The following is a 14,136-nucleotide window of genomic DNA, read 5'->3' on the forward strand; positions in this document are numbered from 1 at the left end:
AGCCATTCGTTATGCCTATTACTCGCTCGACGCTGATGAGGCACTTTACGAAATCCAATATCTTGTCACGACTTGGACAACTTTAAGCAATAAAAAGATGAGGCATTAATACGGCTTTGTTCAGGAATAGATGAGAAATTATATAGGATTACAAATATCAAATGTTGAATTTTGACATGGTAGAAAATGGATTAAACTATTAACAAGTCCCTCAAAAAATACTGGGGTCGTGGTCTTTTTGCGGAATAATTTCCTTAAAGGAAGTTCTAGACTGTTGTTCTGTAAGCTGGAGTAACGTCAGCTGTAAGTGCGTGACATTTCAATAATACTGTAAAAATCTTCACTTTCCAACGTTTTCCACAGGTGTCCATCTTACCCTTCATGGTGTCCATCTTTCCCATATCAGGTTTTTCATTCATGAAAAAAACGCAAAAATCGATGGAAACTTAAAAGTTTCAACACATTTTCTGATAAAACATGAGTGTAAGATAAGATATGCACATTTTCATGGTCGTTGCATATGCACATCCCTAGATTTTTACCATTTCCCTTAACGTGTCCGTCTTTACCTACCTTCCCCTACAACCCTGTTCACTCACAAGCGACGAACGTTCTTCGACGAACGACCACCCCGATACGGCCGTGTATCTTCTTTGCAATGGATTGAATGTAACGACCTTTTAAAAATCGGGTGTGATGCCGATATACGTTGTTAGCGACCATAAAATTCACTTTGGCTTGCAGGTTTCTATTTCTTTTAAATTGTTGATAAAGAGTAGTCTTTGTTAAGGCATTATTGACATTCTTACTCATATAAATTAAATTGCTCATACCATTGCACAATCCACTTTATGCAAACATATCTTCTAAATTTGAGGAATAAATAAAGATGTTCAAAAATGCAGTTCATTTACACTCTATTTTTGTTACAAACTTACAAAAATAACAATTACGCAATGTATCTTTAAATCACATTCATATTTATTTATATTTATTTAAGTCAAGTTAACCTTTTGCTAATTACTGAACACTTGAACATTGAAAACCGTTGCTCCTGTTAAGTTTAAATGTTTTAGTTTAGCCACTCTTTGCCCTCTCTCTCTACGGCTGAACAGTTGACACGTTGCTTGTGATATTGTAGCCATCTCCAGCTTGGGTTAAATCGGTTTCCAGTTGCTTGAATTGTATTAGTATCACCAGGTACGTTACAATAGAGCTGAAAACCTATGTGATAAAAAAAGAATTATTTAAAAAAATGAAAAATGAAAATGAAAAGAATTATTATTATAATTTGAATCTAAAAAAGCCTACCATGTAAATGACGGTATTATCGATGTCGAAGAACCCACAAGCTGAGAACTTTTTCTTCTGGTGCAAATTTTTAAGCAAAAACTTTTGTATCTGTTTGGCAGCGCGTGTATTCTGTAGCCGGTAATCGTCAAAGTGCCGTGTACAGAGGGCCGTCTCTTCTACCTAGTTAAACGAGAAAACAGAATGGTTTCATGGTAGCGTAGAACGCATTGGAATGATAAACTTTGATGGGAACATTCGTGTTTGGATCAATTTTGAAGTAAAATTATACCTCCTCAGATGCTGTACCACACGCGGATATACAATAGTACCCTAATGCACCATACATCGTTTGCCACACTTGGCCAAATAACGAATAGAAAAAATGGTCCGCAACCGGCATCATCGTGCCCGTTTCTATCGTACTGTACACATGTTCTGCCAAATAGATCAGTTGTAACATCACCAACAAAAAGACCAGCACTACCGGGAACGAGTAACAATCGTCAACCTCGCCAATCTGGCGCGAGTAGCGATCGTAAAGATGCAAGAAGTAGTCCAAATGTTGCTCCAACTCTTCACTTGCGTACAGAACCCGCAGCTGTTCCATGCGCTGCCCAATAGCTCGCACATGCAGTCGATGCACGAAGATCAACACCCAAATCGCAAGAAAGCGTCCCGCAATCATCACCGACAGGATCTTTATTTCTGTTTTTTTGAAGTAGGATAATTTGATACACATGCCAAATAGTATGAACAACACGAACACTACCAACTTCCGGTTGTCATTGTAGCGTGTATCTGCTGAATTTGTGGGACTGCAGCGATCCAATATTCGGTCGGGTCGAAACAGCACATTCATCAGCCGTGTGATACGTTGTCGCTTGACGAACACATTTAGTATGGTGCATATCACCACACTAACGTATATTAGCAGCTCGATGCCACCCACCGCTGCAAACACGGTTGTGTATGTGCGCAAAACATTGGTAGCCATAAGGTGAATGTCGTACACCCAGAAGGGAATCGTAAGCACCAAAGCTGCACCCAAGAATGCCAGATTTCTTTTGGTGGCTTCAAAGCGTCCCAACTCCTCATTGTAGCTACAGGGGGTGAAGTAGAGCAGCCTTGAGATTTGAAATATTCGACTGTGCTGTCTGTACAACGAAGACATTGTCGGGTCAGCAACAGCAAAGTTCCTTCCGTCTGCATGGTCTTGTATCTACTGGCCGGCAAAAGTTGGAGTAACAAACGTTCTGTGTGATGCGTTCTTTGAACAATTAGACAAATTGCCTTGTGGCGCATTGTGTTTTTCACCGTGTATCTGTTTATAACATCACCTCATTATGTTTTCATCGGGATGGCTGCCCCCACACATGTTAAATGATTATTACCTCGTTTGACGCTTGCTCGCAGGACGGCACAAGCAGTAGCAATACGTTGCCATACATCAGCTGCCAAAACTGGCTAGTGATCCATTGCTGTACGCTGACGTAGTTTCCATTTACCACCTGTCCTGTACTGATCACTCGGAACCATTCGTACATAAAATATGCCAGCTCGATCAATGCTTGCAGAAGCATCCCCAGCAGTGGTGCGGATAAGCATTGGTTAATCCGTTCAATCTGAGCGATGTACTGGCGAAATCTTTCCAAGAAGAGGCAAAGAAGTTGTTCGAAATCGTGCTCGTGCTGATGGTCCAGAAACAGCACCCTCAGTTGCTGCATCCGCAAGCGTACCATACTGACGCACAGATAGTACAGATATATGTATTGTGTCGTTAGCAGAAACCGTGATATCAACGTAAGCTCCAGAAACGTATGCATGGTGTGTATCATATTTATATAATTGTAAAAACAAATCAATACCACGATCGCATACAAAACTTTCACGTAGCGATTCGCAATACTAAAGGGTTGGACACTTTTGTTCCCATAAGTACCACCCAAATCTAGCACATTTTGGTCCGCAAACAACATATTCAATAGCTGCACGATCTCTTTGCGATATACGAAGCTGTTACACACCGCACAGATTGGTACTGTGGCGAACACGGTTAGTTCCACGATGAACACTGCGAGCGTAAAAGCTGACTGGTCAGTGTTGTAATTAGCTAGCACTATGAAAAAATCATGATATATGAAACCAATCGAGAGGAGCAACCCGATGGCGAACGATATGAGATTTGAACGCTTTTCAATGAAACGATGTTCGACTGCATCGTAGGCTACGGGCAGATAATACACCGATGACATGATTTTGAACGTGTAGCGATTAAGTCGAGCGCAGGCAGACATCGTTGATGACTTGACCACAGCCTTACCACGAATCACGAATGTCGCGTACGCTTCATGGTAGAATGAAATAAACCACATGCCACAATGTTGGTGATTATCGACTAGATATTGGGTGCAATGTAAATAAATTATGAGAAGACAGGGTTTTGTTTATTCACATGTATATGTATCAGCATAACTGTGTAACGATACGTCAATCAGTCAAGAATCTTGAAGGATAATTTCCTGCTATGGGCTAATTAGGCCAGAATGACTTTTCACGATAAAAAAAAAACCTTTAATTTACCTGAATTGATGTAAGATTACCAGTTATCCCGATCATACAGATGATTATTGGGTATATCATTTGCCAGATCTGTCTGAATAATAACCCAAACTTATCCCAAACCGACATAACATCCAGCAAATTATAGTTATCGTATACATCGTAAGCTGCAACGGTTCGTTCGAGCAGAATTAGTAACAGAACGTGAATTAAGGGTATGGCAAAGCACCGATTGATGCATTCGATCAACTCGTAGTAGTACTCGAATCGTTTTATAAAGAGCTCAACCTGATGTTCCACATTTAATTTCGGACCATTTATTGTGAGCTGCAGCAGAGAATGCAACTGCTTCATACGCTCCTCAATAACGATCACACACGCGCGGTAAAGCTCCACCATCACGAACATGCCACAAAATCTGAGCAAAATTAACCAGTAGAGCTTAAAAATGGTAGAATTTGCAGCATACGCAAAGTTGTAGAAGCTGTTCAAGATCACCAGCAATGCCAACGTTCCCATGCTGCCATTGTGTCGCGTTTGTAGATTGAGCTTGGTCACTATTCCTTTCATCACTACCCACTGTAGTAACCAATCTTCCTTGGCGAATAGGCTGTTAAACAAGTGTACAAACGAGTCCCGATGGTAGAACGCATTCCAGATAATTACGACCAGCATTAAGGCGTATGTCACTAGGTAGATCACTATCACACCTAACATCACAAACGACATGTAGCCGATGGAAATTTTAATAGCATTTAAATCTAACCACAGACACATACTGTGAAGCACAATATTCAATACTAAAGCAAACATGTTGGTCCAAGACTTTTCAAACATATTGGTACGAAAGTTGTACCTACAGGGCAGTATATGCATAACGATTGCTACGGCGAACAACCGTTGGTAACGCTTTACGAGTGAGGACATTATGTCAACTGTAGTGCATTTCCAGAAAAGAGAGAATGTGTACCATAACAGATGTGCTAGCATGATTTACACTGAAATTATTGATTTCAGGTAACATTTATTAATTATTAATCTAATTAAATAATAACTGCACACCAACAAACCTAATAGTGTGCCGGACTATTAGGAACATACTATGCGTTAATAGAGTTGGCAAGCAATAGTAATGGCCAATTGCCTAATTTAATTGATTCTTTCATTTGCTACATTATGATTTTGACATGCTGCATATCAATGTTTGGCTCATAAACAGTCGTGCGTTAGATGTGTTCTGGTGACATGATAGCCAATACCAAATTGTGATTCGATTTGCATCAAGAGTGTCCTTCTGTGCGTATAGAAAATGACTACACAATTCCTGTTAGGCTTTATGGCAGACCTGGGTATAGAGATTCTTAAAACTACAGCCTACTAAAATAGATAAATGATGACTAATGATGTTTCTAATAGCTCCCAAATCTTTCCTGATTGTGAATCACCTCTTTTCACGTCAAAAATTCACTTCTGTATTTGGTTCTTAAATTCTAGCTGAATTAGGCTGTTGAAATTTTGTTTTTAAAGTTTATGAAGTGAATTTGAGTTGATGAAATCGAACCACACGGCACACCACAAAGATGACCGATTTACGTGCATATTCTATATAATTTCTTACCGTTTTCCTTGTCTGCTCGCAAGATGAAACGGTCAGCACCAAAAAGTGGCAGTACATCGATTGCCAGAACTGGCTGAATGCCCAATCCGTAAAACCATTATACATTTCACTATCCGGTGAACCGGCGTTGTACGTGTAAAAGCACTCGAACACAAGATATGCCAGCTCTACCATTCCCAGCGCCAACATAGTGACGATTGGAAGAGAAAAGCATCGATTGATCTGTTCTATTAGCATCACGTATCGTTCAAATTTTGCCATAAAAAGTCCGAGGTAATACTCAAACTCGTCCTCGGTTTGTTTGTGATGGAAAAGCATTTTCAGCTGTTCCATCCGCAAGCCCACCATGCTGACGCACATATGGAAAAGATACAGGAAGTGTATCATACCCGTATACCGTAACACAAACGTTGTGGTCAACATTTTGTGTGAGAGCGTTTCCAATGCAAAAAGGTTGCACAATTCGAGAGTTACCAGCAGTATGCTCAAGACGCTGATGTACAGAAAATACGCACCGCTCATCGTGACGTTTGTGGTATCGAGCACACTATCGTCTGCAAAAAGAACGTTCAACAGGTCTGTCCATCGCTTGCGATAGAATAAATTGTTCAACACTACACAGAACGGTACGATGGTGTACAGTAGCAGTTCTAGCAGTACGATTGCAAATGCAAACGGTGGTAGGTTTGCGAAAAAAACATTTTGAATAAAAATATCATGATAAAAGAAGGTAAACGATAGTAATATTCCAACGCCAAACGAAACGAGATTGGTGCGCTGCTGGACGAAACGTTGTGTCGTTTGGTTGTAGCTGACGGGTAGAAAGTAAATCGCTGTAACGATGCGCAATGTAAAATGGTTCTGGCGAATGTACATAGACATTATGTCAACCGTGTCTGTTTGATGATAGAATGTTACTATCCGAATGTCATTCTGGTACTGGCCATACAGGGGTGACTTTAACCAACTCATGGATGTTAGGCGAAGTGGCTGGCTAATAAATAATTAATGTAATGTGCCTCTTTTGAGCGCGTGCAAATGTTAATCTCACGCATATGTTAATCTACGTTTCGAAGCTATCAAAAGAACGCATCAAGACCCAACGATTAATTGTAGACGTCTGGTATTGATTATGACTGAAAGCTAATGGACGAATCAACTAAAAAAATGAACATACATTTGGTAACTGGTTGTAGTAAATTACCTGCAAACTTGTTGCATTGCAATTGATTGCCAACAGCACCATCAGCACAATGTACGTAATTTCCCACACCTGCCTGTACAGTAGCCTATAAAAGTCCCATAAGATCATTTTACTCTCTCCCCTTAAATTTTCAAACACATCGTACGCTGCTACAGTTCGCTCGAGCACGATAAGCAGCAGTGTGTGAGTTACCGGTACGGAAAAAGACTTATTCACACTATCAATCAGTAAATAGTAACGTTGAAAACGGTCCAAAAACACGTGCACGATATGTTCAACACATGCTGCAGTATTGCTTTCTTCCATTTGCGTTAGCAATACTTGGAGCTGCTTCATACGCTTCCTGATGATGCGTACACACACCCGGTATAACTCCAGTATTAGGAACATGAAGCAGAATCTAAGCAAAATGATCATGTCCATCAAAACCATGCTGTGATCGTTGACAAATAGGGCATTGTACATGGCGTACAGCAATACCAGCACGATTAAACACACTAAACCTCCCGTGCTTTGCGTTGAGCGGCGCTGCTGGGATGATCCTTGCATGGCAACCGATTCAAGCATCCAATCGTCACGCGCGAAAAGACTGTTCAGCAGTTGCACGAAGCAATCTCGATTGTACACTGCGTTTATGATAATGCAGAATATTAGCAGATTGTATACGGTCACATCGACCGTCAATATTCCCACCAGCACTATCGGTAGCGTGGCGTAGAATTTCAGAATCATTCCAAAATCATACCACACGAAACCACCGAAAAACACTACATTGCATACACAAACCAACGTGTTTCGATAGGAACAATCAAACAGTCCGGTACGGATATTGTAGCTACACGGTATCAGGTATCCAATCGAAGCGACGGCCAACAGCAGTCGATAACGCTTCAACAAGTTTGACATCCTGTTAAACAATAAGCAAAATTGTGGTAGCCACACACAAGGCCCTATACGAGAGATGGACGGGAGGAGGTTAATCAAACTAATTGAAAATGGACGTATGTCCACTGGCTGCATCAACATATGTAATCGATTTCAAAGAAAGCTGGACCATATGCCACGTGCATTGATTGCATTGCGGTATTTCTGCTTTGGAAGCTTCCTAGGGGTAGAAAGTCTTACGTTGTACTTACGAGATAGACGATATAGGATAGTCTCGCCTGCTGCTACACAAAGCCTGAATGAATTCCATTCCCACCCAGACCGTCCCGACGTAGCAAAGGACTATCTATCTAGTTACGTGATACTTTTTAGGCTAGGAAGCTCATATAGACCAAAATGATTGAATAAGTCGTTACCCCAAACAATAAGAAGTATTGTTTGGTTTGATCCCCGAATGCCTTAATGACTAAATGTGCTTGCTTTTTGATGATCTTACTGTACTGCTTGTTGCAGATTAGCATAAATCGACCACTTACCAATGAAATTACAACACAAACTATTAATCTCATGGTACAAGTAAGAGACTTGGGCATAATAAAACGATACACAGTGCACCGACACTGCTTCACTCAACGTACACAGTCATATTCAACGTACTCCTGTGTTACGGCTTAGCCGTAGTAGTAATTAAGCGGGCATCCAAAGCTCATCCATAGAGCGGAATTGCGAGACACTGTCACATGTTAATGTACTTTTATCGCCATTAATCAATCTCGCTACAATTCTTTACATAATGATGTTAGAAGTCGTAAAACAATTATTTACATTCTGATTGACGCATAACACGATAAACATGATAAACATTGTGTTGAACATATGACATAACATAACATATTATTGGTTTACCGTGAGGGTCGGTCTGGTGGTAAAGTCGTCAACGCATACGACTTGACGCTGCTATGGTAACCTGCTATGGTAACAATAAGTCACTGAAAGCCAAGCTCACTTCACTAGTGGATAAAAAGCAGGCCTTGACCGACAACGGTTGTTGTGCCAAAGAAGAAGAAGAAGAAGATGGATAAATATAATACGTATTATTTTGTCAAATTACTCATCATATGAATGCAATGATTACATTTTATTGGAAAAATGCTTACCTTTTGCTTTAAACACTCGCTCAACAGAAACGGGACAATAAACTTCTTGAAATCAAACAGTAACCATAAAGCTCCAACTGCGATTAAGCTCATATCTAAATCACTGCCGTCATATAATAAACCACCCAAGTCAACCAACGATATGGCACACTCCAGTACGAACAATGATGTGAATAGTACCACAATAGGACCACAGTATTGGCTTAGGTCTTTGCGTACATGGATCGTCACACGATCGTACACATCCCACAAGATGGGTGAGATCAGTTCCGGGGCAATGGCTCGCTCGTCGGAAGCTTTTAGCAGTAAATCAATAATGTGAGAAAGCTGCTCTATGCCAACCAGCATTACCACACAACACAGCCCTAGTGTCCAGCCGAGAGCTAAATCCATCGCTAAATAAATACATACGGAAAGCTGGAGGTGAACGAATTCATCAATAACCCAATTTTTCATAAAGTAGGAACAGAAAAAGAAACTGACACATGCAATTCCATCCCATCGCATGATGAAGGAAAAATAGGTCGCTTCTGTATAGCAGGGTGGTTCTTTGCCAACCAGTAGAGCTAGTCGCCGAAGAATGGAATCGTTTATCAGCAATGCATTCAAACTGTTTGCAAGTTGGTGATGCTTGCAGTAGCATTGCAATGGTAGTATAATATAGATGGTGTTTGTAATTATTGTGTTAATGATGAAAATAGTTATATCAAAAATTTTACTGTCAAACTTATACACGGAGTAGTCCATGGGACTGCGCCATATGAGATAGCCTGAGCTAATCAGAGCAACAGCAAATAGGCAGCTGAACTTAAATCTAGCGTTTTGCACACTATTGAAAGTATGCTTTTCTGAGTCGTATTTCACCATGGTTAAACCTAGCCTTCCCATATACGCCAGTTGTACCCGTATGCAACGCATAGCGTCTGTTCACTTGTACACGTGGTTCACACTTTCCAGACGTGTTCTGTAGCCTTCAGCCCTAGAACTGTTCTTGTTCTTTCTGTGCATTGAGAGCTTTATATATATGTGTATAGCAGTCCAATGTACCCATAATTACGCTTTCAACAGTAATTAATCATCGAACGATCCTTTCTGTTATCAACATCTCACTACGTTCATTTACTTCCCATATTCGTAACGAGCGGCCTGCGATTCAAATGTCCTCTTCGTGTACATTGTGGAACATGGTAGTATGACGCTTCCTTATTTAAATGAGTTGATTAACAATTATGAATTGTTTCGTATGTTGTTGATTTTTTTAAGTTACATTTCATTATTTACATTGATAAAATCGTAGCCCCACCGTGTTCTTCAGACATGCACAACAAAAAATTTTCAATACTTTTTGTACGAAAGCACTGTTTTAAAATTAAAGAAAAAAACATTCAAAGGTCATTTAGCCATTTTTTAAACGTATCAAACTTATTAATGGAAGCGTTTAAAACTATTCGAAAATAAACAACTTAAAAGTCATGCGTATTTTTTTCAAAGTAGGAATCATAAACTGGCTAAGGCTTATTTATGATATTTAAAATTCTTGGTATATCAATAGAACTACTGTCAGTAGAATACACTGTTGTACGAAAAGTTCTATATGGACAGTTATATGCTCAATAAAAAATAAAATAAAATAAAATAAAGGATTTTAAAATACTTATATTAACAAATATTATACTCTCTCATTATAATTATTAAGCCACGGATAAGCAGTAAAGATTTAAAATCATTTGTGTATGAAACTGCAACGCACATTTCGCGTAGGTCTGTAAATTTCCCCTGTCAATTTGGTCTCCAAATCAGCCGACACCGTATCTCACCTATTTGGATTATTTTGGGCTTGATTGTTTTCTTGGTACAGTCAGCAAGTCATCCGATTGATAGACAATTGATTGTTATGTGTCTAATCTCGAATGGATAGAGCCTCTCACCACATACGCAGATCTAGATATTCTGCATCAAACTTAGTCCAAGTCCATCTCAGGAATAATAGCAAAATGAAATTGATATCTTTAACTAGCATTTTCTTATCAAAACGAGATTTAAACATAATTACCAAAGGGTACCAACGGCACTCGCGAAGTAATGTAGCCCGCGAAGTAAAAAGTTTTAGATCCCTGTATTAGACGATACAACCGATTTGGTTCTATGATGTCATGTCCTCGATCGTTATACACATCATATCTTGCAAATTCTACTACAGTGGAATCCCTCATAACGAGTTTAATCCGTGCCGAAAAACTCGTTATGTGGGAGGCTCTTTTTTACACAATTTGTATGAAAAATGAAATAATTGGTTCCAGGTGTAAGAAAAGTGCAGGTAGATAGAGATTTTATGCATCACAAATATACGGAACACCTTCAATAGGCAACAGTAATGGATTGATCAATTCTTCGTTTCGAATTTCTAGCCTTCACCCGCAAGTAAATCAAGAATGCATGCAAGCACAGTTATCAATATACCTCACACTTGTGACACACGCTTCTTAGGGAAGTACCCTATACAGTAAAAATCCACATCCTGTTTACTTCCACGGCATGGCCCGAAGAAAGGCTCCTTTAATTATCAAATAAAAAGTAAGGAAATGGAGCAATTAAATTGAGGACACTACCTCACTTATCCCACTTGCCGACAAGCAACTCTCAGAAAAACTCACAGCTTCGCTATCTGACCTGTAAAGAGTTATCTGGAGTGGTCGCGCCCACGGCTTTTTTCGATATTTGTATGACTTTGTGAGTTTTGGACTGCCAGTGGGCGTTAATGTGTCACCTCCCTTACACTTTTCCTCCACACTTATATACTAACCCTTATGGAAAAGCTTGATATTTAACGATTCTTAGTATTGAAACTAAACAAACATGAAATTGCTCGTTATGCGAGATTTTACTCGCTGAGAGGGGTATTTGTAGAGCATTTAGATTTGCTCGTTATAGGAAAAACTTGTTATAACGGGTACTCGTTATGAGGGGTTTTACTGTATGTAAAATAGTGTATGAGTACTGTTCGCTCCGATGTTATTTTTTTAAAACAAAGATTATATCGTGTTAAACATTCAAATATTTATTTAAATAACTATTATTCAATAACCAATGCTTCGAGTTCCAATAAACTTCTCCATTGCAATCAATAAAATTATCATGTATTGATTACCTTTTGCTGCAACAAGGACGACGAAATTGCCACTAGCAGAACATTCTTTGAATCACTCAAGAACCATAGAATGTAGGACAGCAACATCAGATTCGATTCTTCGTTCACTATTTGAAACTGCATGCTCGACGACGCACTCAAGAACGAAAACCAGATCGATGCACTTTCAAACAGTACATACATACAATGAAATACCACAAATGATCCATAAATTTGGCTAAGATGAAAGTTTATCAATACTGTTATGCGATCGATTAGTTTAAAATACATATACAATTCGGAGGCAAGGGGAAGCTTTTTTGCTTCCAAAGCATTCATCAAATCTTTCAGATACCGACACAGAGTCATCTGCGTTGTACAGCAGATAATGATCGTAAACTCTATGCAATTGTTAGCGTACAGCAACAGCAAGGTCTCGATGTACATTAAAATGAACGTATTGTAACGGAGATGGTCAAACACATACAGCGTATGCATGATTATTGCGTAGAAAAAGATAGTCCATATCGTCAGCCATTTGGTAAACTGCACAATAACACCGTAATTGATTTTTCGTTTTAATAACACCGTTAGCTCTCGTTCAATGCCAATTGTACTGTTCAGCAACTCAAGTTGCACATGTTTCCGCGTGTATCCATAATATACCATTTGCAGTACGCTCAAAACGAGCATCAAGTTGCTCACAAAGAACAGCGCATAGTCAAAGTAGCTTTCTTTCTGCGAGCGTTCCAACACATCCTGCTTGGTGCGGATAAGCAAATAACAGCCCATTGCCAGTAAGATTACAATCCAAAATCCAAATTTGATGGTGGGTGACTTGGAAATAACAAAACGATCACTAGTGGAAGGACATTGCTTCACGTAACTAACACCCAATGTACAGGCCGTGTTGATCATCGGTCGTATCAGTTCAGCGAATGATGAAGCAGCCATGGTTCGTTCAGAGTGCGGAACGGCAACATACTGTTACAGACGACATGTTTACGGTGCCATTAATCAATCTCGTGGCAATACGCGATATTAATAATGTGTAGTAAACATAACAAGAACTTGAATTCCCATTTTGATTAACACATTACGTTACGAGCGATGTATTGAAAAAAGGAACGATTCTGGAAATTAATCGTTTCTTTTTTCAATAGGATCATTCATCTTATATGTTTTCTGTCACAGTTTCAAATGACGTGTGGATTAATTTTGTGTATATTAAATGCTTACCTTCTGCTTCAAATGCTCACTTAGCAGCAATAGAGCAATGAGCTTCTTTATATTAAACAATAACCATAAACATCCAAGTATAAGTATTGTAATATCTCCACTGCCATCATTTAATGCTCCTCCAACGTCAACCATCTTTACTGCACTTTCCATTCCTATCATGCACGAAGAGAATACCACAATCGGGCCACAGTATTGGCTTAGATCTTTGCGTACATCGATCGTCACACGATCGTACACTTGCCATAACGGAAGCCAGATCTGTTCAAATGCGATGGTTCGTCTTGTGGAAGCTATTTTCAACAAATCAACGATGTGAGAAAGCTGCGCTATTCCCACAAGTATCATCACACAACACAGCCCCAATGTCCAATCGAGGGCTAAATCGGTTGCCAAATAAATACACACAGAAAGCTGGATGTGAACGAAATTACATTTCGGCCAGCTTTTAATGAAATAGCTGCAGAAAAAGAAACTAACACAGACAATTCCATCCCATCGCATGATGCGGGAAAAAAGGGTCGCTTCTTTATAGCAGAGTGGCTTTCCACCCATTTCAAGTATCGCCTGCCGAAGAATGGAATCGTTTTTCAGTAATGCATTCAAACTGCTGGAGAGTTGACGGTGTTTGTAGTAGCATTGCAATGGGAGAATCAAACAGAGGGTGCACGAAATGGTTGTGTTGATGATGAAGATAGTTATATCGAACATTCGGGTGTCCAATTTGTACACGATATAGTCTAAGGGGCTGCGCCATAGAAGATAGCCAGAGCTAACCAAAGCTGCAGTAAACAGGCAGGCAAACTTTAAGGGTGCGTACGGCACACTGATGAAAGTATGCTTTCCAGGGTCGTACTTGACCATGGTTAAACCTAGCTTCTCCATGCACTGTAAATGTATTCGTAGGCACCACATGGTTGTATGTTAACTTATAACGATATTCACACTTTTCTGTCGTTCACTGTAGTCCTTAGGCCTCGAAGTGTTGTTATTATTGGTTCAAGAGGTGTATGCTGATATGTCAAGTGTTTCCATAAGTAATGATACGCTTACA

The 14,136-nt window shown here is 39.6% G+C and overlaps 2 protein-coding genes across 3 annotated transcripts in view; one reads left to right on the top strand and one right to left on the bottom strand.

The window, feature by feature from the left end:
* The window catches only part of LOC5668072 (protein WBSCR14 homolog), a 51,404-nt gene that overhangs the window by 21,915 nt on the left and 15,353 nt on the right, over positions 1 to 14,136 (top strand). The gene's annotated exons all lie outside the window — the stretch shown is intronic.
* On the bottom strand, positions 1,091 to 7,881 carry LOC1279218 (uncharacterized). Its single transcript, XM_061655328.1, has 2 exons — positions 1,312 to 7,881; positions 1,091 to 1,224 (listed from the first exon to the last, which is right to left on the bottom strand). Exon 1 carries the CDS (start codon positions 6,440 to 6,442, stop codon positions 5,381 to 5,383), a length of 1,062 nt encoding a protein of 353 aa, XP_061511312.1. The 5' UTR covers positions 6,443 to 7,881; the 3' UTR covers positions 1,091 to 1,224; positions 1,312 to 5,380.

Source organism: Anopheles gambiae, chromosome 3 (genome assembly GCF_943734735.2).
Source record: "Anopheles gambiae chromosome 3, idAnoGambNW_F1_1, whole genome shotgun sequence".
Lineage (NCBI taxonomy): Eukaryota > Metazoa > Arthropoda > Insecta > Diptera > Culicidae > Anopheles > Anopheles gambiae.